The sequence below is a fragment of the Branchiostoma floridae genome, chromosome 2, assembly GCF_000003815.2.
Source record: "Branchiostoma floridae strain S238N-H82 chromosome 2, Bfl_VNyyK, whole genome shotgun sequence".
In the NCBI taxonomy this organism is placed as follows: domain Eukaryota; kingdom Metazoa; phylum Chordata; class Leptocardii; order Amphioxiformes; family Branchiostomatidae; genus Branchiostoma; species Branchiostoma floridae.
Window position 1 is genome coordinate 17423208 of NC_049980.1, and position 19506 is coordinate 17442713.

Sequence of the window (19506 nt, forward strand, 5' to 3'; positions counted from 1 at the left end):
AATAAACACAGAGACTGATGACGTCATATCAAGTAGTAGTCGTAGTGGTCAGAGCATCTTTTTTCTGGTGGCAAAACAACGTTAATCTCCAAGCAGATCCTAAGGAAAGTATCAAAAGCGGGCAGAGGAGTGAAGCCGGCCTAGCAGTACACATTCCTATGTCGGTTTCATTCATCATTCATTGATACTATATTGTATCTTATGCTACCGTAGGATATGGTAGGATCTGCTTGGAGATTAGAATAACGCCTGAATTGACTACATGAGAGATGGCGATAAGATAAAACAGAAATGTGTAACCATAACCGTAACAAGTGTAACCGTCACAACATTAACATCGAAAACTACTTTCTTATCTTCCAATGTTTGTTGGTTGTGAAATGAAATGTCGTTTTTTTCTTCTCACCTCTCCCGTTTTCCCATGTTTCTCGAAGGCTTGCTGTTCTCGTTCACTTCCATAGGGGGCGTGTCGACCATTCAAAGTGAACACTGCAGTTCAATGAGCCTGTGGTGTCAATATCCTCAACTGAACGAGACTACAGATTTGACCTGTTGAATTCTAGTATTGGTTCTCTCTATTCAGTAAGGAACAATGTAAGAATAGGATAACAGCCTGTTTTCTGTAGGAATTGTAATTCATTGTTTTTGCAAAAAGTGTGAAAGAAGCATTCAAAATTTGTCTATATCACGCCGAAGAAAACGACGGAAAGGTAACTTTCGCAAGCAAATACATAATGTTTACCTTCACATTGTAGTCTAGTAAACTAGCCATGTTTATATTTACTCAAATACATTCATATGTATGGTGAACAGCTCTCTCCTGCTACGTTATGCTATCGAACGCTACAGTGTGCCTGTTACACCTCCAGTCAACCATAGTCCATAGCACGAGTCTAGTCCAGGTCACTGACATCTTTTGGTTTTGAGAAGAAGAAGTAAAAACAAAAAAAGGAGTCGGAAAAAGTTCGAAGTATGCCGGGAGATACAAATTTCGGAAAATAGCAAGGTATATGGCAGTGCGACAGATGCATAAAATGAAGGCATTGACAGGATGGACAGGATCCTAACTTGTAACACGTTGCCCTGAACCTTATTGTCATCACATGCCTAGCTTCCATGTACTAAACGTTACCACTTACAACGAGAACAGATAAGCGAAGGAAATTGACAGTTTTGTCGTCAAGAAGGGCAATTTCTAGACGTCGACATTCAACAGAAGTACCAATTTTTGCCATCAAATTTTCTCGAGCACCGCCAGTGACGCATGTCCCTGTCTACATTAATGGCGAACCACTCGGTTGAAGTGATACTAGCGCTCGTTCACGGAAGCTAGCGTCTCTCAACCGATAATCAGGAACAAAGGTAGTGGAACTGATTTGCACCAGATGTTATAGCCATCCACTTAAGGCAATTTTCCGAAACTTCGAAATTCTCTCTGTCTAAATTTGTACATGTACTACCGCACATTTATCATTTTCGATCACTTGAAGCAAGTGACTACTTCCGTTTCCTGTTGAATAGGGCAGACATTTAGAACGGGTTTTGAAAAAAAATGCACTGAGATTTGATTTTAATTTGAAATTGTCATGAATGAATCTGTCGATTTATGATGTACATTTTACCGTGTACGGATATAATGTTACTGACACCACAGCTATTCGTAAAGGTAGATCATAGATTCCTCTTTATCTACCCTTCTCAACCTGCCAGGGCATTGCCCTGCCTTTCGTAAGATCGAAACAAAAGGTTAACGTAAATAGCAGGGCAATCCTATTCGGCAGGTCAGCAAAACAAATATCGTGCTGTCATAACCAAAATGTTAGAGTCGATAAATGATCTATTTCATTTCCTTTGCAGAACTAGAAGTAAGAACAGCCTCCTGGATACAAAGCAATAAGTGAGATAGAACATACACTCGAGCTCCCTGTGTATTAATAGGGAAGATAACAACCGCCATACCATGGTCATTATAATGCACCTAACGGTCTGTTGGACCTTATCTGCAAAGTGCATCCACCCATCTTGGGATAGCCAGAGGGAAAGATGCATCCCGACGAAAAAGTTTTGTGCATTCAGAATGTCTTCTGACCGTTCCCCCTAAGGCTATACCTCTTAACTTTTCACTGGCTTGTTCACTAGTCAGTGGTGCTCAGGGAGAAGCCATTTTAACCATGTGAATAGTGATCAGCACCAAGGACAGGTCAGCTGCTTACCTCTTGAACAAAACGTGGTGAGCATTTGAAAGTTGTCTATTCGGTTGTTTTGAGAGTCTCCAATGGTGTTAGCAGATTTAAATCGTTGGCAAATTTTAATCTTTTGTATTTGATTGCAAAAATAAGAAACTGTGAATGAAATCGAATCACAAAGACTCCTTGTAATTCTACCCCGACAATGCCATTAAAATAATATATTTTGATTTATCATCTAGCCTTTCCCATCAATTAATGTAAATTGCTACAATTCCCATTGGACCAAATTCATCAGGTTAAATGACAACCTTATCAGCAGCGCTATGTCTCCGAAACGAAATGCCGGAATGACGTCTTCCTCCATTATATTTGTTTTGTACGGTGACTGATGCGAGGATTTAGCTCAGTAATGAACTCCATACAGACATAATTTGGCTCCTTGCTTTCAGCAATATACGTAGATGTAGAAGCTGCCACTGACAACACATAACGGATTGGCTATATTGTCTAACTGGAGTTCGGAGACAGCAACTATTATTCCTCCAATTTGTAGTATGGATCCATGCACTGTATCCCAAAAAGTACTGTCATTGTGCAGGTCTAGTTTTGATCATGCAAAGCCTAAGTATCTCTGGGTAAGCCTCATATTTCCTGACAGACTGTCTGGATATGAGAATTGACCTTTTTCTAACTCTTCCGGATGTCCCTGTCACATTGCGCGAAAATCGATCGGACGACGAGTCTGCGGCAATCACCCGAGCCTCGCTTGCAATAATAACTTTATTGCACAACAATTGTACCAGGTACAAAGTATGGTTTATATCTGTCGATCTTAGATATGGCCGGCGTAACCCTCTGTCGATCTTAGATATGGCCGACCTTTTATCGATGCCCCCGTGTGTGTGTGTGTGTGTGTGTGTGTGTGTGTGTGTGTGATGAGGGACGGGAGGGACGCAAAACTCATTTGGGGAAATGATGTGTGCAAGAAACTAAAATCTATTTAGACAACACTGTTACTCTTTATAACATTCAATTTGTTGAATTAGCAAGTCTATGCTACTACTTCACGACCATTAAAGACAGCTAAAGGAAACACGACTACGGAATTTACCTCACGTTCACGTCGCCGTTTCAGTCAGGTAAGCCCGTTATTGACCGGGGTGTTGGAAAGAAAACATCGGCATGCACAGATGCTTTTTCGACCTCGTCTCACGGCCCTCCATACCGCGCTCTCAATACGAGGTAAGATGTATCTTTCTTGCTGGCAGTGTAAACTCCTTACTATTGTAATCTGTGCAGTATTTTGCGGTGGTTAAGGCAGGATATTTCTGTCAATGCAAGGTGTCCCTGTCAATAGTACTAACCGAATGACAATACAAAATGCCTTGTTGACAGGAAGCACAGAAATAGTCCGAATCAGAAAACATCCGACGGGATCGGTGCCGTGGCTGGTCGGCAGAATAACCACGTCTGCCGTAGATAGACAGTTACGTACAGGCAAAGAAAATATTAAGTTATGTCAGTCTTCGCTTCTGGCCATGGTGTTTTTGTTGAAGTTGGAATATCGTGCAGTAACACTGCAGGTGATTTTCAATGTCCCATTCTTGGTTTATAGTTGGGTATAACGTTACCAGCTAAAAGCTCTCCCAAGCTAACAAACACAGAGACGCCACTTTCATAGATGTCCTTAATTCCCTTATTGGATTTCCTTTCAGTACCAAGGGTACAGGTAATAGCGATATTCTTCCCAAGCAATCTCCAACGCTACAAATCTTACTTGTCAAATCTTTCACGGCGTAACCATTTGGATTGTCTGTTGAGTGAAATATAAAGGTTGGTCGGTGATTTTTTTTTCTAATTTTGTTGCAATGATATAAAAAATTAGCTTCACTTTTTCCTCAACGGTGTTGAGGAAATAAAATGTGATCTTGCATAATCCAAAAATACTTTGCAGATCTAGATATCAATGAAAAAATGGTCTACAATGAAAGACCCGTCTAGGAAAGCCTTACACTTTTGGTCACACTTTATGTTGTATGTTGAGAGACGTTCACAATTTCATTTTAAATGTAGACTTTCAATAGATATGTCTTTGGGATTCAAATCCCTGACATCTTCTCGGAGAGTTATTTTTGGATTGGCAAAGGTTTCATAACAAGTTTTTGGCAACTATCATTCTTAGATAGTTCGATTTCAATATTTAGTTGAATATTGATGCGCGGAAATGAAGCAGTGTGGTGTCAAAGATTCCCAAAATAGATCGCACGGCCATCAATGAGCAGTCACAGTGCATTTGAACATGGCCCTATCCAATATTGGTTTGGAGTTCAGGCAAAACGTGACCTTGAACCCAATGGCGGGAGGAACAGCCAGCTCAATTTAAAAGAACAAAAATGCAAGAGTGGAAATACCAATCGTGACACGAAAGTCTTACTTCGCTAGAAAAGGTGCGCACTCGCGTTTGTGTATGTATGAGTGTGTAATATTTGATATCTCAATTGTCCACCAAAAAACAAACTTCTAGTGTGCCAACACTTTGTCTGAACAACGTACAGCAGAAACTGATAGAATTTTTCCGGATGAGATATGCTCAATCCGATTTATGATGAAAAATTCGTAGCTACAATATCTCGAAGCACCCTCACACCTCACTACCTCCAATCATCCTACAGGGGGTAATGGGTAGGAGGTAGATGAAGCTCAGTCACAAATTTTACAACTATTACACTAGTACTATTGCGGGAACAATGTCTGTATCTGTATCTATATAGCCGGTATAACCGCCGTTCGGCGTAACACACCAGCTAGATGTCATTAAGCTGGTGGTGTTGTACGGAGTTAGCAAGGAGCATTGCTAACTCCATCCGCAGGAAAATTGCGGGAGGGAAAGTCTGTCGGGTAAATATATCATCAAAATTCGCCGCCCAACCATGAAAAGGCAATATAAGCGAGGATGGAGGCAAAAAGCCATGCCATAAATCCCACACCAAGACGTTTATGAAATAACTGCACCAGGATTTAAAAGCGATTCATTATGAGTTTAGTGAGCTCCTGACACCCAAGTGTTGAGACATTCGCAAAATCTGATTGCAAAATTGATCGGCCAAATCGCAAACGCTCTTCTGATTACTACTTCTTAGTACTAATCTAAGGTCAAATATTTGAACGAACTGCGCTAACACTATACGTCAATGTCGATTTTAAAAGGGTAGGATTTCTGTCTTACGGCTGTAGAATCACGTCAAAGACGACCATTCCATTAGTAGATTTGCCTTTAACTACCGAGCAAGTTACTGGGGTCAAAATGAAATCACCCACAGTTTAGTTGGTAGGAATGCTTAAGACAGGGCAGGGTCATTGTGATTTCAATGACCATCTACATATGTGTCTGCAATTCTGAGGAAGATAAAACTACTAAAAGTTTGCAAACAAGGTGTCTAAGGGGACCAAGGGCACCACATAGTGTATTTGGAATTTTTATGAGGATAGACAGAAAAGTAGAGAAGGGAGAGAAACTGCACTTTAAGCTAATAACTTTTTCAGACGTAAGTGACAATATACCAAATGTGTTCGGCAATTTAAACTCTTGCCGCTGGGTGGTCTGTGTTGTTTGTGTTTGTGTGATAATACCTGAAGCAGCTGGACCAGCGTCCGGAAGAAATAGAGATGAAATACCCAAGGCTAGACAGCAGAAACGTCGGCAGAATGCTGGGGCTCTGACCTGGCGTGTCTCTCATCTCTAACTACAAGAGGGGGCCTGATGTAAATATGAAGATACGAAATGACGAAGAAGATTGTTTTGGTCACATTTATACATAGATATCGTTATTGACACAACAAAAGTACAGCGACTTTGTAAAGGTCTGCTACAAATATATTTGTGAACAAACAAGTCAAGTGTATACAATCAATTACCTGCACGAATGTCTACGAATAAGAACATGTATCAATATATCAACATGTTGAGTCTAGGGTATTATTTACACTGTTGATTCTAAGGTCTGAACATTCCTTGATATATTTACCTATTTGTACACTGTAAGGTATATCATCTCCTAGGATGTAGTTGAATTTATCTAGCGAACAGAACGTTTCAAATTCATTCGAGCAGGCGAAATAAATGTGAACAGCTTTGTGGGTTTTTATCTATTCAATGAAATCTGAAAGGGGACAGCAACAGGATTAGTATATCCTTTACAGGGCCGACACCTCCAGGGTACATGTATGACAAATAATTATAAGCACAAATAACTGATAAAGTTTTATATGTGCTACTGTTGTTCCAAATAAAAAGCTACTCGGAATATGTATACTCAAAAATAAATAAAACACATGAGCTTTGTCATTGCTTGGTTAATCAATCTAGTCACTCCCTCAAAATCTTAGAATATATAAATATTTTATATAATGTTATGCGTATAGAATATGCTTGGAGATGAAAAGAATAAGACCATTTGTTTCGAATTCGTTCGGTATTTTCAAGCAAGACTAGTCATGCTACTTTCATGCTCATAGATCCTCAGATTTTGCTATTACTGTCTTGAGGACATACAGGAAGTTGTTTTTCAAGTCTGGATCATCTAGTCCTTTTTCTCCTAAAGTACATAAAGATACGACATCGCAATATAATGGACACATCTGTCAACTATCCGTCTCCGGACGACGGAAGAAAGAAACGTGCGACATTTAGCAACTTGTCATCATGGCAAGCTCGAGAAGTTCAGCAATGATGGATATTGAAGAAATCTAATTCAAATGAAGGTTTACTAAAGGGAAAACGTGACGTGTCCATGCAGTCCTTGTTTGTCATGTTAAAGGGGAAATGAAGTAGTGAAAGCCGAAATTGATTAAACGTAGGGAGTGATTATGCACAAAATGACATTGTGGTATCGACCAAAGTTGCTAAGCTCCTTCCTTTGAGCCTCTTATAGTGAGGTACTAAGACTGGGAATTGTGACAGTCTCATTTATCGTTGCATGTTACTTTTGTACAAGGGACGAGTAGGATCTTCTTCTTATGTCTCCTTCTCTCAATGAACCGGAGACGACCACAAATTTAATTTAAGACTCCGACATTCATCCGAGAGGAATTGTCTCCTAATGCTCATTGAAGGGTATCTGAATCCGGTGAAATGGTCCTTACTTCCGTCCATGTCAGTGTTACCATGTGTTAGAACCCGATAAGCTTGTCTGCCCGGATGACACGGAAGTCCCCATGCATCAGTGACTTTGCCTTTCCTACTTTGGCATTTCTAACCATGTTCTGGCAATTGAGCGTCTTCTTCTGGTCTCATGATCTTTTTAAGCCTGTTCCCGCTGGACTGCTGCTACACGGTAGAGGGTATCCATAATCTCCAGATATGCGTCGTTAAGCGAGAAGAGAGGAGCTGGTTATTCATTCACCATACGGAGGGGACGCAATGCTCATTCAGATTTGTTCATTTGTTCCTTTTTTATGGCATACATGTGTAGTCATGTTCCAAAATGATGGAGACTCATGCCTCCTCCAATTACAGAGACAGCATGACAAAGGCTGAAAGATGGTATTAACGATTACCAACGTCATTCGGAGACACACTTTATGATCTTTCGATTTCATATTAAATCAATCGCTCACGCTACCTACATTATAGCGTCAGTCTACAATCAAACATTACTAATTATTATATTTGGATAAACATATCTGAGGTTCAATGAAAGGGGAAATATTGTGTGGAGTGTATGATGTTCGGGGGTTTGTCAGCGAAGTTCCCTGAAATATGACAGCAAAAATTGCTACATTGCACCGTCACGAATTGACAAACGATTCGTAAATGTGAAATATCTTAAGACACACTACATGTGAAAGATGGAACAGGCCTACATGAACAAAACACACGTAGCTCATGTAATCTTTATTGTTTTATAACTCTTACCCAAGACCAAATATAGCACGGAAATAACAAGCTTTGCATGAAGTTGTCACCAAACAGTGTTAGACGTCGGGCATTCTCATGTGTTTCCTACTTAAATTGGGCAAGACGTACGTGATCTAGCTATGAAGGAGACCTTATTGCTTGTTGAACATCTTGAACACTGACATCTTTAAGTTAGACATAAGAGATGAAGTAATCAGCCAGGGCGTTTCCTTGATTGATTGATTATGACTCGCTTGTAATTTGAGGACAACTGGCGGCTACATGAGTATGTTGACTTTTCGCCTTCATATTCCCAAACAAGGAATAACTAGCTTGTTCGTTAATATCTGCATTTAAAAGTCGTTTCAAAAAACTGTGTAGATCAAATTACATGTACCGTTCGGGGTTTTCAGCACGACTGTTAACTGGTTAATGAAAGCAGATGTTTGGCAGATTGACGCATTAATACTCAAGTCTTGTACATTTTATCAACCGAAACTGACGAAACATATTGGAAAAGTTTCAGCGCGAACCACCAGAAATAACCCTAAAAGTTCCCTGTTGGTTATTTTACCTTCACCGTCAAAAATATCTGTCCCCGAGGTACAATTAAGTGAACTTTATGATTTATGGGGACAGGCCAAGACGGCCCGGTGCGGCACAGGGTTTCTAATAGGGCAATTCCGGAACACGATCATTCTATAGCTGAAGGGTTCTATCAGACCTTTACATTTTAGGGTTCCTTGCCAGACTAGCTAGCATATGAGCGAACATTTGTTTTCAGCACACGTGGCTTCGGCCTTTGCTTTTCATGTCCTACGAGATGACGTCTTTGTAATTGCCTTTGAATAATGGAAGAATACGATTGGGCCCTTGTTTTCTACCAATAGGAACGAAGAAGAGTAACATAATGCGACCGAAGCGAAAAGATGTGTGATTTCAAGCAATGTGCGTGATTACATGCAAGCTTTCTCGTCATTCAGCCCGTTCTTTAAATGGGCCCCGCTATGGCACATTACCTGTGCGTCACTGTAACATCATGTAGACAGTAATCAAGCGTGATTTATACAATAAACGTTCATGAGACGATATGATCCGAAGTCTGATACCTTCCATTTTATTAGCTTACGGGCTTTCTAAACTGAAGAAAAAACAATATAGTGCACACACGTTATTATGACGTCATAGGTGGAAATATTACTCTCATCGTTTACCATAGAAGGGAGCCATTTTTCACATCCAATTACGAGTATATGTACATTTGTACATATGTCAGAACGGGTTACTGGATGGATGGCGTTGTTTCTAACACCAACTGGTTCCAAGTTACTCTCAAATGAGGAACTTTTACTGCCAACATCTTTCTGACTGACACTGTCCAGGTACCACACCTGAAAAACACTATCTAAAGAGTGATCTAACTCTTCATATCTGTTATCTGCTGTTATGTTTAATGGCTTCATTTTCATCAAGTGTCTAAATCAGATATATTTTATGAAACGCTTCACACATAACAGTTGAACGCGACCCAGCGGGGTTGGGAGACCTTCAACAGGAGGGCGTGTCAACCAAATGACGCACAGACGTGAGCGGAATACCTGATCTATCTGTCCGCGCAGAAACAGACTGACGCGCCCCATAAAGAGGCAACTGTACAGCCATTAGTTACCTGGCTGACGACCGAGCTCAGAGAGAGGTGACTGCACACGTAGATGCGGCTTTAACGGTAGGATTTGTGTTTTTTATCACTTTAGCTTTGTTGTGCCGCCGCTATGTTTTATTTGTTCCCACTACACTGCGGACAAAGACCCAGTAACGATGTCATTTCTACAATTGACATTAAATTTTCTAGTTGTCCAGGAAATAGAAAAAGCCTAGTTTGTTTTCTGACTTTTTAAGCAGCAATCTGCTTTGGGTTGCTAATGTAAGCTTGCTACCATAATCCGTAGATTACATATGTTTTACGAATACAGCAGAACTTTACCTATAAGGCTATTGGATCTTAATGCAAAATGTTTAAGCACAAAATCAATTGACCTTTGAAACGTTTTCACTAGTACTTTGGTATCTTAAAAGATAACGACATACAAGACAATTGCCGCCATCTAAGGGGAGATAAGGGATTACTTGGGAGGATGTTGACATTTCTGATGAGTACTGCACTAACGCCATTTCTTTGTGCGTGTGTATTTAGAACATATTCGGAAATGTCATGGCTGTATCTATGCTAACCATTTTGCCAATAGTTGAGTAAACCTGATTGAATCAGCTACGTTGATACGATTTCAATTTGACGAGGAACTGTTCAAATCAGTCCTTAAGAGACAGGCTTTCGGCTATGTTGATCCGGTAAGTACCTGAAGTCGTCATACACCTAGTAGCGCAGTCGGAATGCGGTTGCCTAAAATTCTGCCCCGTGGAACATATTCCCTCCAGGACCCTGTGGTTGAAACTGAGTTTGGTATGACAGGCAGAGGCAGATCGAGGAAATTCCATTTCAACTTTTGTCAATTGCTACCGTTATATGTCCGGATATAAGTCGGCGGTTATATTCAAGTTACGCCCAGCGAGATAACTTTCAACGGATTTACAAGATTTCTTCATATCTATGCACCAGTTACAGTATAGTACTTTGTGAAGGAAATGAGCGTCTAGAAAATCGAACATATCAGGAGCGCATGTTATATTTGAAAAATTGATGACTTCTTCTCACTGAATGTAGCCGAACAGAGTCATACAAATGTAAAAGACAGCAAAACACAAAGCGTAAAAATATTACTTTTTTTTATACCTGTCAAATTTTAGGTCACAGAGATAGCTCGACGAGAGCACCATCCCAGTGGAAAAGGGCACCCAGCGACGCAGAAATGTACGCAGCGACCGCTGGGTGTTTAGGTTCGAGTGTGGCACCAATTTGCCGGGACCTCCACTTCCTGAATCTACAGAAAAGGCATTTATTTTCGTCCTCCCCATGGATAGCTGCATTATTAACTTAAAGTTGAAGAGTTCGGAAGTAATTTGTCGCTACGCAGTGCTCCCCGTGGGGTACAGTGGAACAATGATTTAGATATGCGTTACAATTTCATATCGGAATCTTTTCTAGAAGCTAATTTTCGAAATTTCTATAGTCTATTCTGTCTGTCCCTGCCTCTGCACGTAACATCCTTATCCGTTACAAACATGGTAGAGAAAAATATTATAGTTGATTACCAATTAAACGCACAATTCCTCAACAAGTACGGCGTACCTACCGTTATACATACATTTATTGTTCCTCAGTCACTGTGCGGATGAAACGTCTTTCCTTCTTAATGGCATCATTGAAGTTTCCAAATTGCGCTGCCATAGCGCCTCTGACCTGATCCATACACGAGAGTGATGGTCACATTTTCCCCAAAGAAATTCCAAATTGCTGTATTTCCTCGTTTTCTGATGGCCTTTAAAATACGTGGGGCTATTTTTGTATGCCGCTAGCATTGTCTGACTCACTTAACAGCAAAATACGTCCTTCTGATTCCAAAGACCAGTTTTGTGAATATGTTGCTGAGGGTCTGCGAGTCATAAATTCAATTCAGAGCTTCAATTCACAGGCATGTAACATGTCCAACACGTTTTATTTACCAAATTACCAAAACTCAGACAAAAATTCAATAGTGAGAACAAAATAGAATCTTTTGATAATGATAATTGATCGTGGGACTAAACGAAAGAAACAGCGAAATGTAATTGACTATTCATCAAATTCTTCAGCATAGTTTATACATCGCCGTACATTTGCCATGTCATGTCGTGTCCCCGAAGTGCGTGTACAGGTCACAACAAACTAATGTATTTGTGGGAGTCAAAGCCAGCTAATGCACTTGTACCAGCGTTTACTTTCTGAATGGTTTACTGCAGGGACTTCACTTTGTGTAAGGTCTCCTTGAACATTACACTGACAGGCGAATCGCCTCTAAAATTCGGTAATTCGCCTTTATATCTCCGGATCCATTTCCGCAATATTGTCTTTATTGTTACATGACTTGTATGCGGTCAAAACAGGAATAGCTTTTATACCATTTGAACACAGTTTTGAAAGGAACATTGAAAGGGACGACAAGAGGTTCTGGTCGTGAATGGTCTGTTGAATTTCACTTACTATCCTCACACACTTGCAGCGTTGTTCTCACTATGATGAAAGTGTCCATTAGTCAAATTATGCTGAGATGCAGTAACACCTCCTTTCATCTCCACCAGAGGCTGCAACCGCGCTGTGATCGCTGGGCGACTGGCGATTTGACAGAACGCTCAGCCACTTTCATTGATAAAGAAAAAAATGTTCACGATTCAGTGTTTATGTTGTTCTCTTTTATATCATGATTTTGCATCTTGCATCAAGATTCACAGAAAGGGTCGATGGACGGTGGCCTCAGTGATCCCCGTCTATTGGAAAGAGTGGCTGAAGGATTAGATTTAAGACGCAGAAGTAATGAAGGAGACAGCATACAGGTTCCTCCGATAGCAAGTCTGCACAGAATTACAATGTTCAAACTATGATATTGAAGTGTGAGTCTGATTTTACAGCATCATAAGAATACAAGGCGGAAGTAAGTAAATGGAGTTTTGCATGACGGACGGGCTCCGGGAAGACAAGAAAAAGTGCCTACTGCTGTTCAGTAACCAGCCGATGTGGTTTAGACGGAAGAGCATTCGATCAAACCATTGAGTTTGATGCGCGAGTGAACACTATTTCAAAATAGTCCCAATACCATTTAGAATTTTCCGATAAAAGGGAGTTTTCAAAAGACGTCACCAAGGAAATGTGGGGAGCCTTACGTATACACTTCATCGACCAAAGTAATGAAAGTTGCAACGACTAGAGGTTGCTTTGAGTACTAGTGCCTTTCTGGTTCGGTAGCCGAGTATAGGGTAAAATCTAAGGCTCTACGTGCCAGGATTCCCAATCCCAGGCGGCAGCCTTGGCGAGGCAAACACGTCGCTTCCTTGTTTTTTAACGTTTCCGTTAGCGGACTCATGAGATCCTTGTTGTGCGCACTGCCACACGATGATTTAGCGTTTTGAGCCACACTGTCATGTCTAATCCTCTGGGACGGTTGTGGAACCCAGAAATGGAGGAAAAGTGCGATAAAAATGTTTGGTTCTTAAGACCATCCAAACATTGATCACAGTAAATGAGTATCATTGTTGGAAATTATGAAATGCGTTACTATTTCAACGGAATCCCCAGGTCATAATATAGCGCCCAAGCGTTGGATAATTAACGCTAAGCCTACTGTAGCCTATCGGAGACTGCCAGTACATACATCATTTATCTACCGAGTTGCTACTAGTCGGGCCTCTCCGCAATCAGATGAGGAAATTGGCGGTGGAAATCGATTCTAGTATTTGGCATGAGGGAGGAACCCGTTAAATCATTTGTGTACCAGTAACCATCGGAAGGAAATTAAAAGTTAACGCTAGATTGGTTTCTCATATTAGCGACTTCAAATTATCTCCACCTGAATTCGCGTGGGTGACTACACAGATTTGGCTTCACATTGCCAACTTGCACAGCACTGAGAACTACATAAAGAGTATTAAAGCGATGTCTACTTTGATTCCTTGCCTACGGGACCACTTTTCCTGTCAGTTTCATGACGAAGTTGTACCATATGCATCAAACTTTGACAGCCATACTTCATGGTGGCGACATTAAGAGCTATGGTGTTACAGGCGGCGCTTGTTTATACCCAGGCCTAATGGTGCATGGTTGGTTTAACGGCGAAGTTTGAAGAGCTTTATCTTCAGCATAGCTGAAATGCATTAACTTTGCTACTCTAAAACCCGGAAGGAGATTCTAATCGTGGGAGAAAGTGCCTTTTCCTTGAACTATAAATGTGATCTCAAGTGCAGTAATGGATGGAAAGTACATCCGCCGCACTTTCCCAAAGAAAGGAGGTTGAACCTCGTTGCTCAAGGCGCGGGTATTAATACTCGCATGAAACCTTCAAGAATAGTTAATACAAGACAACTAATGTAACATCAATGTACTGTCAATAATTTCACTAACGATCAATATCACAACAGAAAAATTAGGCTTAGATATATATAAGCGAAAAAAAGCGTTATTCCGTTACTTAAAAAACGTTTAAAAGATTCCGTTACGGAACACCAACACCTTTGCGAACGATCCCCAGAGTGATTTTTATATAGATTTTCAGAAAAGATTTTGATAGCACAGGATATTGTAAACTATCTATCAAAAAGTGTTTTGATAGATTTGCATCATCAATCTTACATTTATGAGGCTTTCATAAAGCTGTTAACAGCATTAAGAAGCGTTTGATATTCACAGAGCGTGTTTCTAGTTGGCCCAACCTTAGTTGCCGATCGGTACAGACAAGGGTGGTGATGGAAAACCATAAAGCATGCATAGGATAGGACAACAGTCTAGAGCACATTTCCCCGGAGAAAGGCGATCCATGTATATACGACAATCAATTGTAGCAATACTGGAGGTAGGAACCTATTGGCATACAACTTTAACGTTTGATCTGATAGTATCATAAGGCAACGAATATTGATGACTGATGAGCTTTCATAGTTTGCGATGATGCTTTTGTCTACTAAGGTTCGCGACTGACAGGTTATGTATTCGTGGGAATCGTTACATCAAAGAAAGACTTTCTCCAGTGACTAGACATCCGCCCATCTGCAGTGGGAACCCTCTGTAGTCTCTAAATGGAGCAGCTGTACTAAATCCTAAGCCACGGGGATGTTGAGAGGGAGTAACTTTCTTAGGTCTTCAACGAAGACATAAAGAAGGAGAATGATGGTCACTATTTTTATCTGAGTGCACGGTCCTCTTGAAATCAGAGAATAGCTTTTACTGCTTCCTCTGAAATGTTCCTCTGGGAATAATCTTTTTCGGTGAAGTAAAACTAGTATGGTCAAATGTCAAGTGGCTATAAAATGTTTAAAGATTGTGCCTTTTGACGAATCCAACTGATCATGATATACAATTGGTTCTAATGGTGTCGTGTTTTCCGACTGTCCAAGGTTGTGCACAGACTTTGGGAAGATGGAGTGTACTTAGGTCAACATCATCGCTGTTTATCGTCCGCTTGAGGTACCAAAACACCGACAACAGCGGGGCGAAACGGCCAGGGTCTACATCAGCTGCTGAAAAAGAAGGCTTCAGTCATGAGCAACAATAGTACAGCGGCGGCCACGGATGGCGGCTTCAACATGACCGAAGAAGTGTACCCGACCTGGCTGCTGCCCACTCCTCCTGACTATGACTTGGAAGGATATCTGCTGGAGTACCTGTTCCCCAAACACTACGAGTGGGCGCTGATCATAGCGTACATTCTCGTCTTCTTACTGGCTCTCATTGGCAACGGACTCGGTGAGCTTAGTTTAAGTTCATCAATGGTACATTTGTATTGTGTTTGTATTCATGTAATGATACATGTATGTGTTCGCGGGTGTGTGTCTGTCTGGGTGTGTTTACGAATCCCATACATATTATAGCTTTGCAATGCATCCTCTGTACGTTGTTATTGCCTAGCCATGCTCTAAATCTCTAATCATACATAACAGTGTTGGAGACGTTTCCTTTATGTATATCATTCTGTTAACGTTGTTGGTCCTCATACATCAATTTTAAAACAATATCCAATGCCAGTGCGCGCATTGTCGTCATAGATGACAATCACAATAGTATTCCACGACTCCTGGATATTTTGTGTCTACAGCACAAAACTGCCAATAATTGTCATCAAGACGTCTCCTAATGTATCTTTGAACGATACTGAATGCCCAATGCGAAAGCATTTTTGTATGTGTCTGGGCTGCTCTTAGGGAAACACTTCCCTAAGGATGTCATTTGGAGTAATCTTTTGTCGAATGCTCATACTAGTACCTAATTGGGGTGATATCTAATGGTTACGAAGAAGCATTTGGGACGTTTCCTCTACATTATTTTGCTTTGAAATTTGGACAAAATTCCATAAAAAACGTTAACAAATGACGAACACTATCACGACTAGTAGTGAGAGTTGCTTGTGTCAGCCGTAATGTTTAGTCTCTACCAGACTCCGGGTCGCTGGAAAACGGTAGAAATGGAACAAGTAGAGGAGTAAGTCGGCCAGAGGAGTATAGCCGGCTAGGGAACGCGTGACCTGCTACCAGACTCCGGGTCGCTGGAAAACCGTACGCGTAGAAATGGAACAACTTGAGGAGCATAGCCGGCTAGGGAACAGCGCTGTTCCCTAGCCGGCTATACTCCTCTGGCCGACTTACTCCTCTATTTGTTCCATTTTTCTACGGTTTTCCAGCGACCCGGAGTCTGGTAGAGACTACGTGATGTTAGTACACCTCATAGACGCACACGCGCAGGGCAGTTCAAAGTGGAATGATGTGAAAGCAGCAGCAAGCAGCCGCCGAGATTTTGGAGGAATATCTACACCAACATCAATTTATGTCCAGAAAGACGAAAAAAATCTCAAGAAACACTCCAGTGTAGTGCCGCACTGGTTGTCTTGGGAGATAGAAACTAGTCACGCTTATGTCAGGGGTTGTTAAAAGTAACTAAAATGGCATTTGCCAAGCGTTTTGTGATCGATACCCGTAGCAGGGCATTTTTGTCTAAACATGTCAAGCACTCCACGAGGGCATACCGCTCATAAACCAACCAACCCCGGTTTCTTCTCTACCTAGAACCACGTTGATACTGGAGATCACATTGAAATGTCAATGTTCATATTACTGCAAACAGTCTATTAAACGGCTTCGTTTCAATCGTCACCTAGTGTTTGCTGAAAAAGCCTAAATTCAGAATAAATGCGCTACGCCCATAAAAAGTCAACACGGGACGGGACGTGATTCTCCAAGCGTCATATTCATATATAATTCAGGGAACTGAAACCTCCCCCTCCTGTTAATGATCAAACATCAAAGCAATTCGAGGGTCTCCCCTAATTCCAAACTTGGGAAGCTATTCATCATATCCCCCAAATAGCTAAACATTGGGAAAATGTTGTGTCAAGTTTTATCGTATCTAACCGTTATGATGTTTTACGATAGTTGAATATAGCGTTATGTCTGCTTTTTGGATGTGAAGATGGTAATGAGGCAGTTCTAAGCGCCTTTCTCCTATTTCTTATTGACCAAAACCTAGCCATCATTACGTTTTGGACAGTATTAATGTTAAAGAAATCTTAGCCTTTTGGGATCACTGTAACAAACTTTCAGTCTTTGATTTCATTTTAAATAGATGTATTATGTAGTAGTACTGCCAAATAATTAAAAACGTCCTTCGTTAAATGTTCGCATTTCCATTGGCAATTGATTTTGTATGCACATTGTGCTGTTACATAAAATACATATCAATTTACAGAAGGATTCAAGGATACCATATTTCCTATACAAATTGATAGCGCAATATATGTGTAAATTAGAATTCATCACGTCTTAAGGTAATACGCAATAGGAACCAACGTCATGCTAGATATTAAACTTATTAGACTAATGCATTCTAGCCTAAGGCTGTCATACTTTATAGATCATGTTCTACTGTACATCTTTTATCATACGTTCTAGGGAGTTAAATTGCCAATAGTATTAATGTTCACGTTCATCTCGCCGACGCCGTGTCTACGTTAAATGTAGGTACATTAGTCTGTCGATCGGCTTCTTGATTATAGATGCCAAACAAATCCCACATAATCAGCGTCTTTCCATGTACATATCCCTATAGACTCCTTAGTGACGACTGGTGACTGCTTAGAGACTCTCTGAACAGAATACGGCCCGACACGAGTGTGTGACAGTGAGTTAAACTGGAAGTGAGACATGCATGTGTTGCAGAGTACATGATACATACACTGTAGATACACAATTCACAAATTAAACACCAACATGATAATCTAAATACATATAGATATCATCACATACACGTACATACATACACTTCATCTCCTTGTTTGTGAGGCAAAGTATACAGCACAAAAAAAGGGTGTGTCTGTGCAGGGAAACCGACGGAAACCGACTCCTTAAGCGACCGACTCGGAAACAGATATGAAGTGCCGAGGAAACAGATATGAAGTGCAGAGGAAACAGATTTGAAGTTGGCTGAGCCATAATTTGTATCCCGGGAAGACGTTTCTTGACAGGTTTTAAATTGTTTACTGCCTGAAGAAATTGATAGCACGAAATATATGAAAGTTACGGAGAAAGGCATATTGCCCTGGGGTTTGTGTAAAGTGTAGCTTGCACAGAAAGGCAACCTACCCTCCGGCTTGTCTAAAGTTGGGTGGTCACTTGGGTTACTCGTAGCTTCTCTGGCGTGATCAAAATAATTCTCAAAGTAGATATAGACCTAACATGGCAGACAAGTAATAAGTTATAACGAGTACCTCAAACACGCGAGTAATGGCTATCCCGGAGGGTTCAGATTGAATAGTGATGAAGGTTGATATGCACATACCACTAGGAATAGGCTGAGGACGGGGCGTTACTTCAAGGCGATAAGCTGTTTTGCCATCCGGTAGCCATTAATTCTCAATCGTCTGAAATATGGACATGAAAAGGAGACATTCTTTAAAAGTGGCACTTGCACTTTTGCCTAACGGCAAGGCATCTTTTAGAATCTTAGACTTTTTGAAATTCAACTTGCCAGTTGCTACAAAGTTGCTTTCTAGCTTACTAGACGATGCGCGTTAATGGCATGTCTTATGATCATAAAAGTCCAGCTTAATGATCCATGCCAATTTGCCAGAGTAGCACAATTTATGAAATGGAAAGACGCAGACTTCATTCTACTTCTCCACCATCCTAGCGATAACGGAATAGTTAAATAACAGTTATGACGTTACGTACTAGTTGGCGAAATAATATTAGCTGACGATGAAAACAACCAATAGACAATGCTTGATAATTCCAGATCCAACCACAGCTTTAACTACTAGACATTCTTGAGCAATATCTACTTCTCTTGTCACGCTGGATTTGTTGTATACGAGGGGTGATCAATAAGTTCTCGGCCTAACTCAGAAATAATAAGCACAACTCAAATTTTGAGGCACAACTTTATAGTATGAAGCCTTTTATCAATATCCTCCAAATTACAAATCATTGGAGTCATTACTTTCCAGGCATTCGTTTTATGCAAATTAGAAGGTAAGTGGCGAGAAAAAAGTGGTGTGAATTGTGATCAGACATGTGTGGGTCGAGTTCCCGATGCCGTAAATTAACAAAAGACATTGTCAAAGTGTTTGATAATCATTCTCCTCCTATTTCAAGCTAACAGAATTGGGTGTCTGACTTCCAGCAGCGCAAGTTCGATCGCACACCTCAGGTCAGGCCAATTGTCCCATTTTTTCCGATCTCCCTTACCTAACATTACTGGGTGTCGCCTGCAAAGTAATGATCACAATGATT

At 40.8% G+C, this 19506-nt stretch overlaps 1 protein-coding gene across 1 annotated transcript in view; it reads left to right on the forward strand.

Moving 5' to 3' along the window:
- The first annotated feature begins 15135 nt into the window (after positions 1–15135).
- Positions 15136–19506, forward strand: part of LOC118431558 (orexin receptor type 1-like) — a 14306-nt gene continuing 9935 nt past the window's right edge. Inside the window, exon 1 of the mRNA XM_035842803.1 lies at positions 15136–15472. Coding sequence (XP_035698696.1) covers positions 15268–15472 — 205 coding nt within the window. The 5' untranslated portion in view covers positions 15136–15267. The remainder of the gene's footprint in view (positions 15473–19506) is intronic.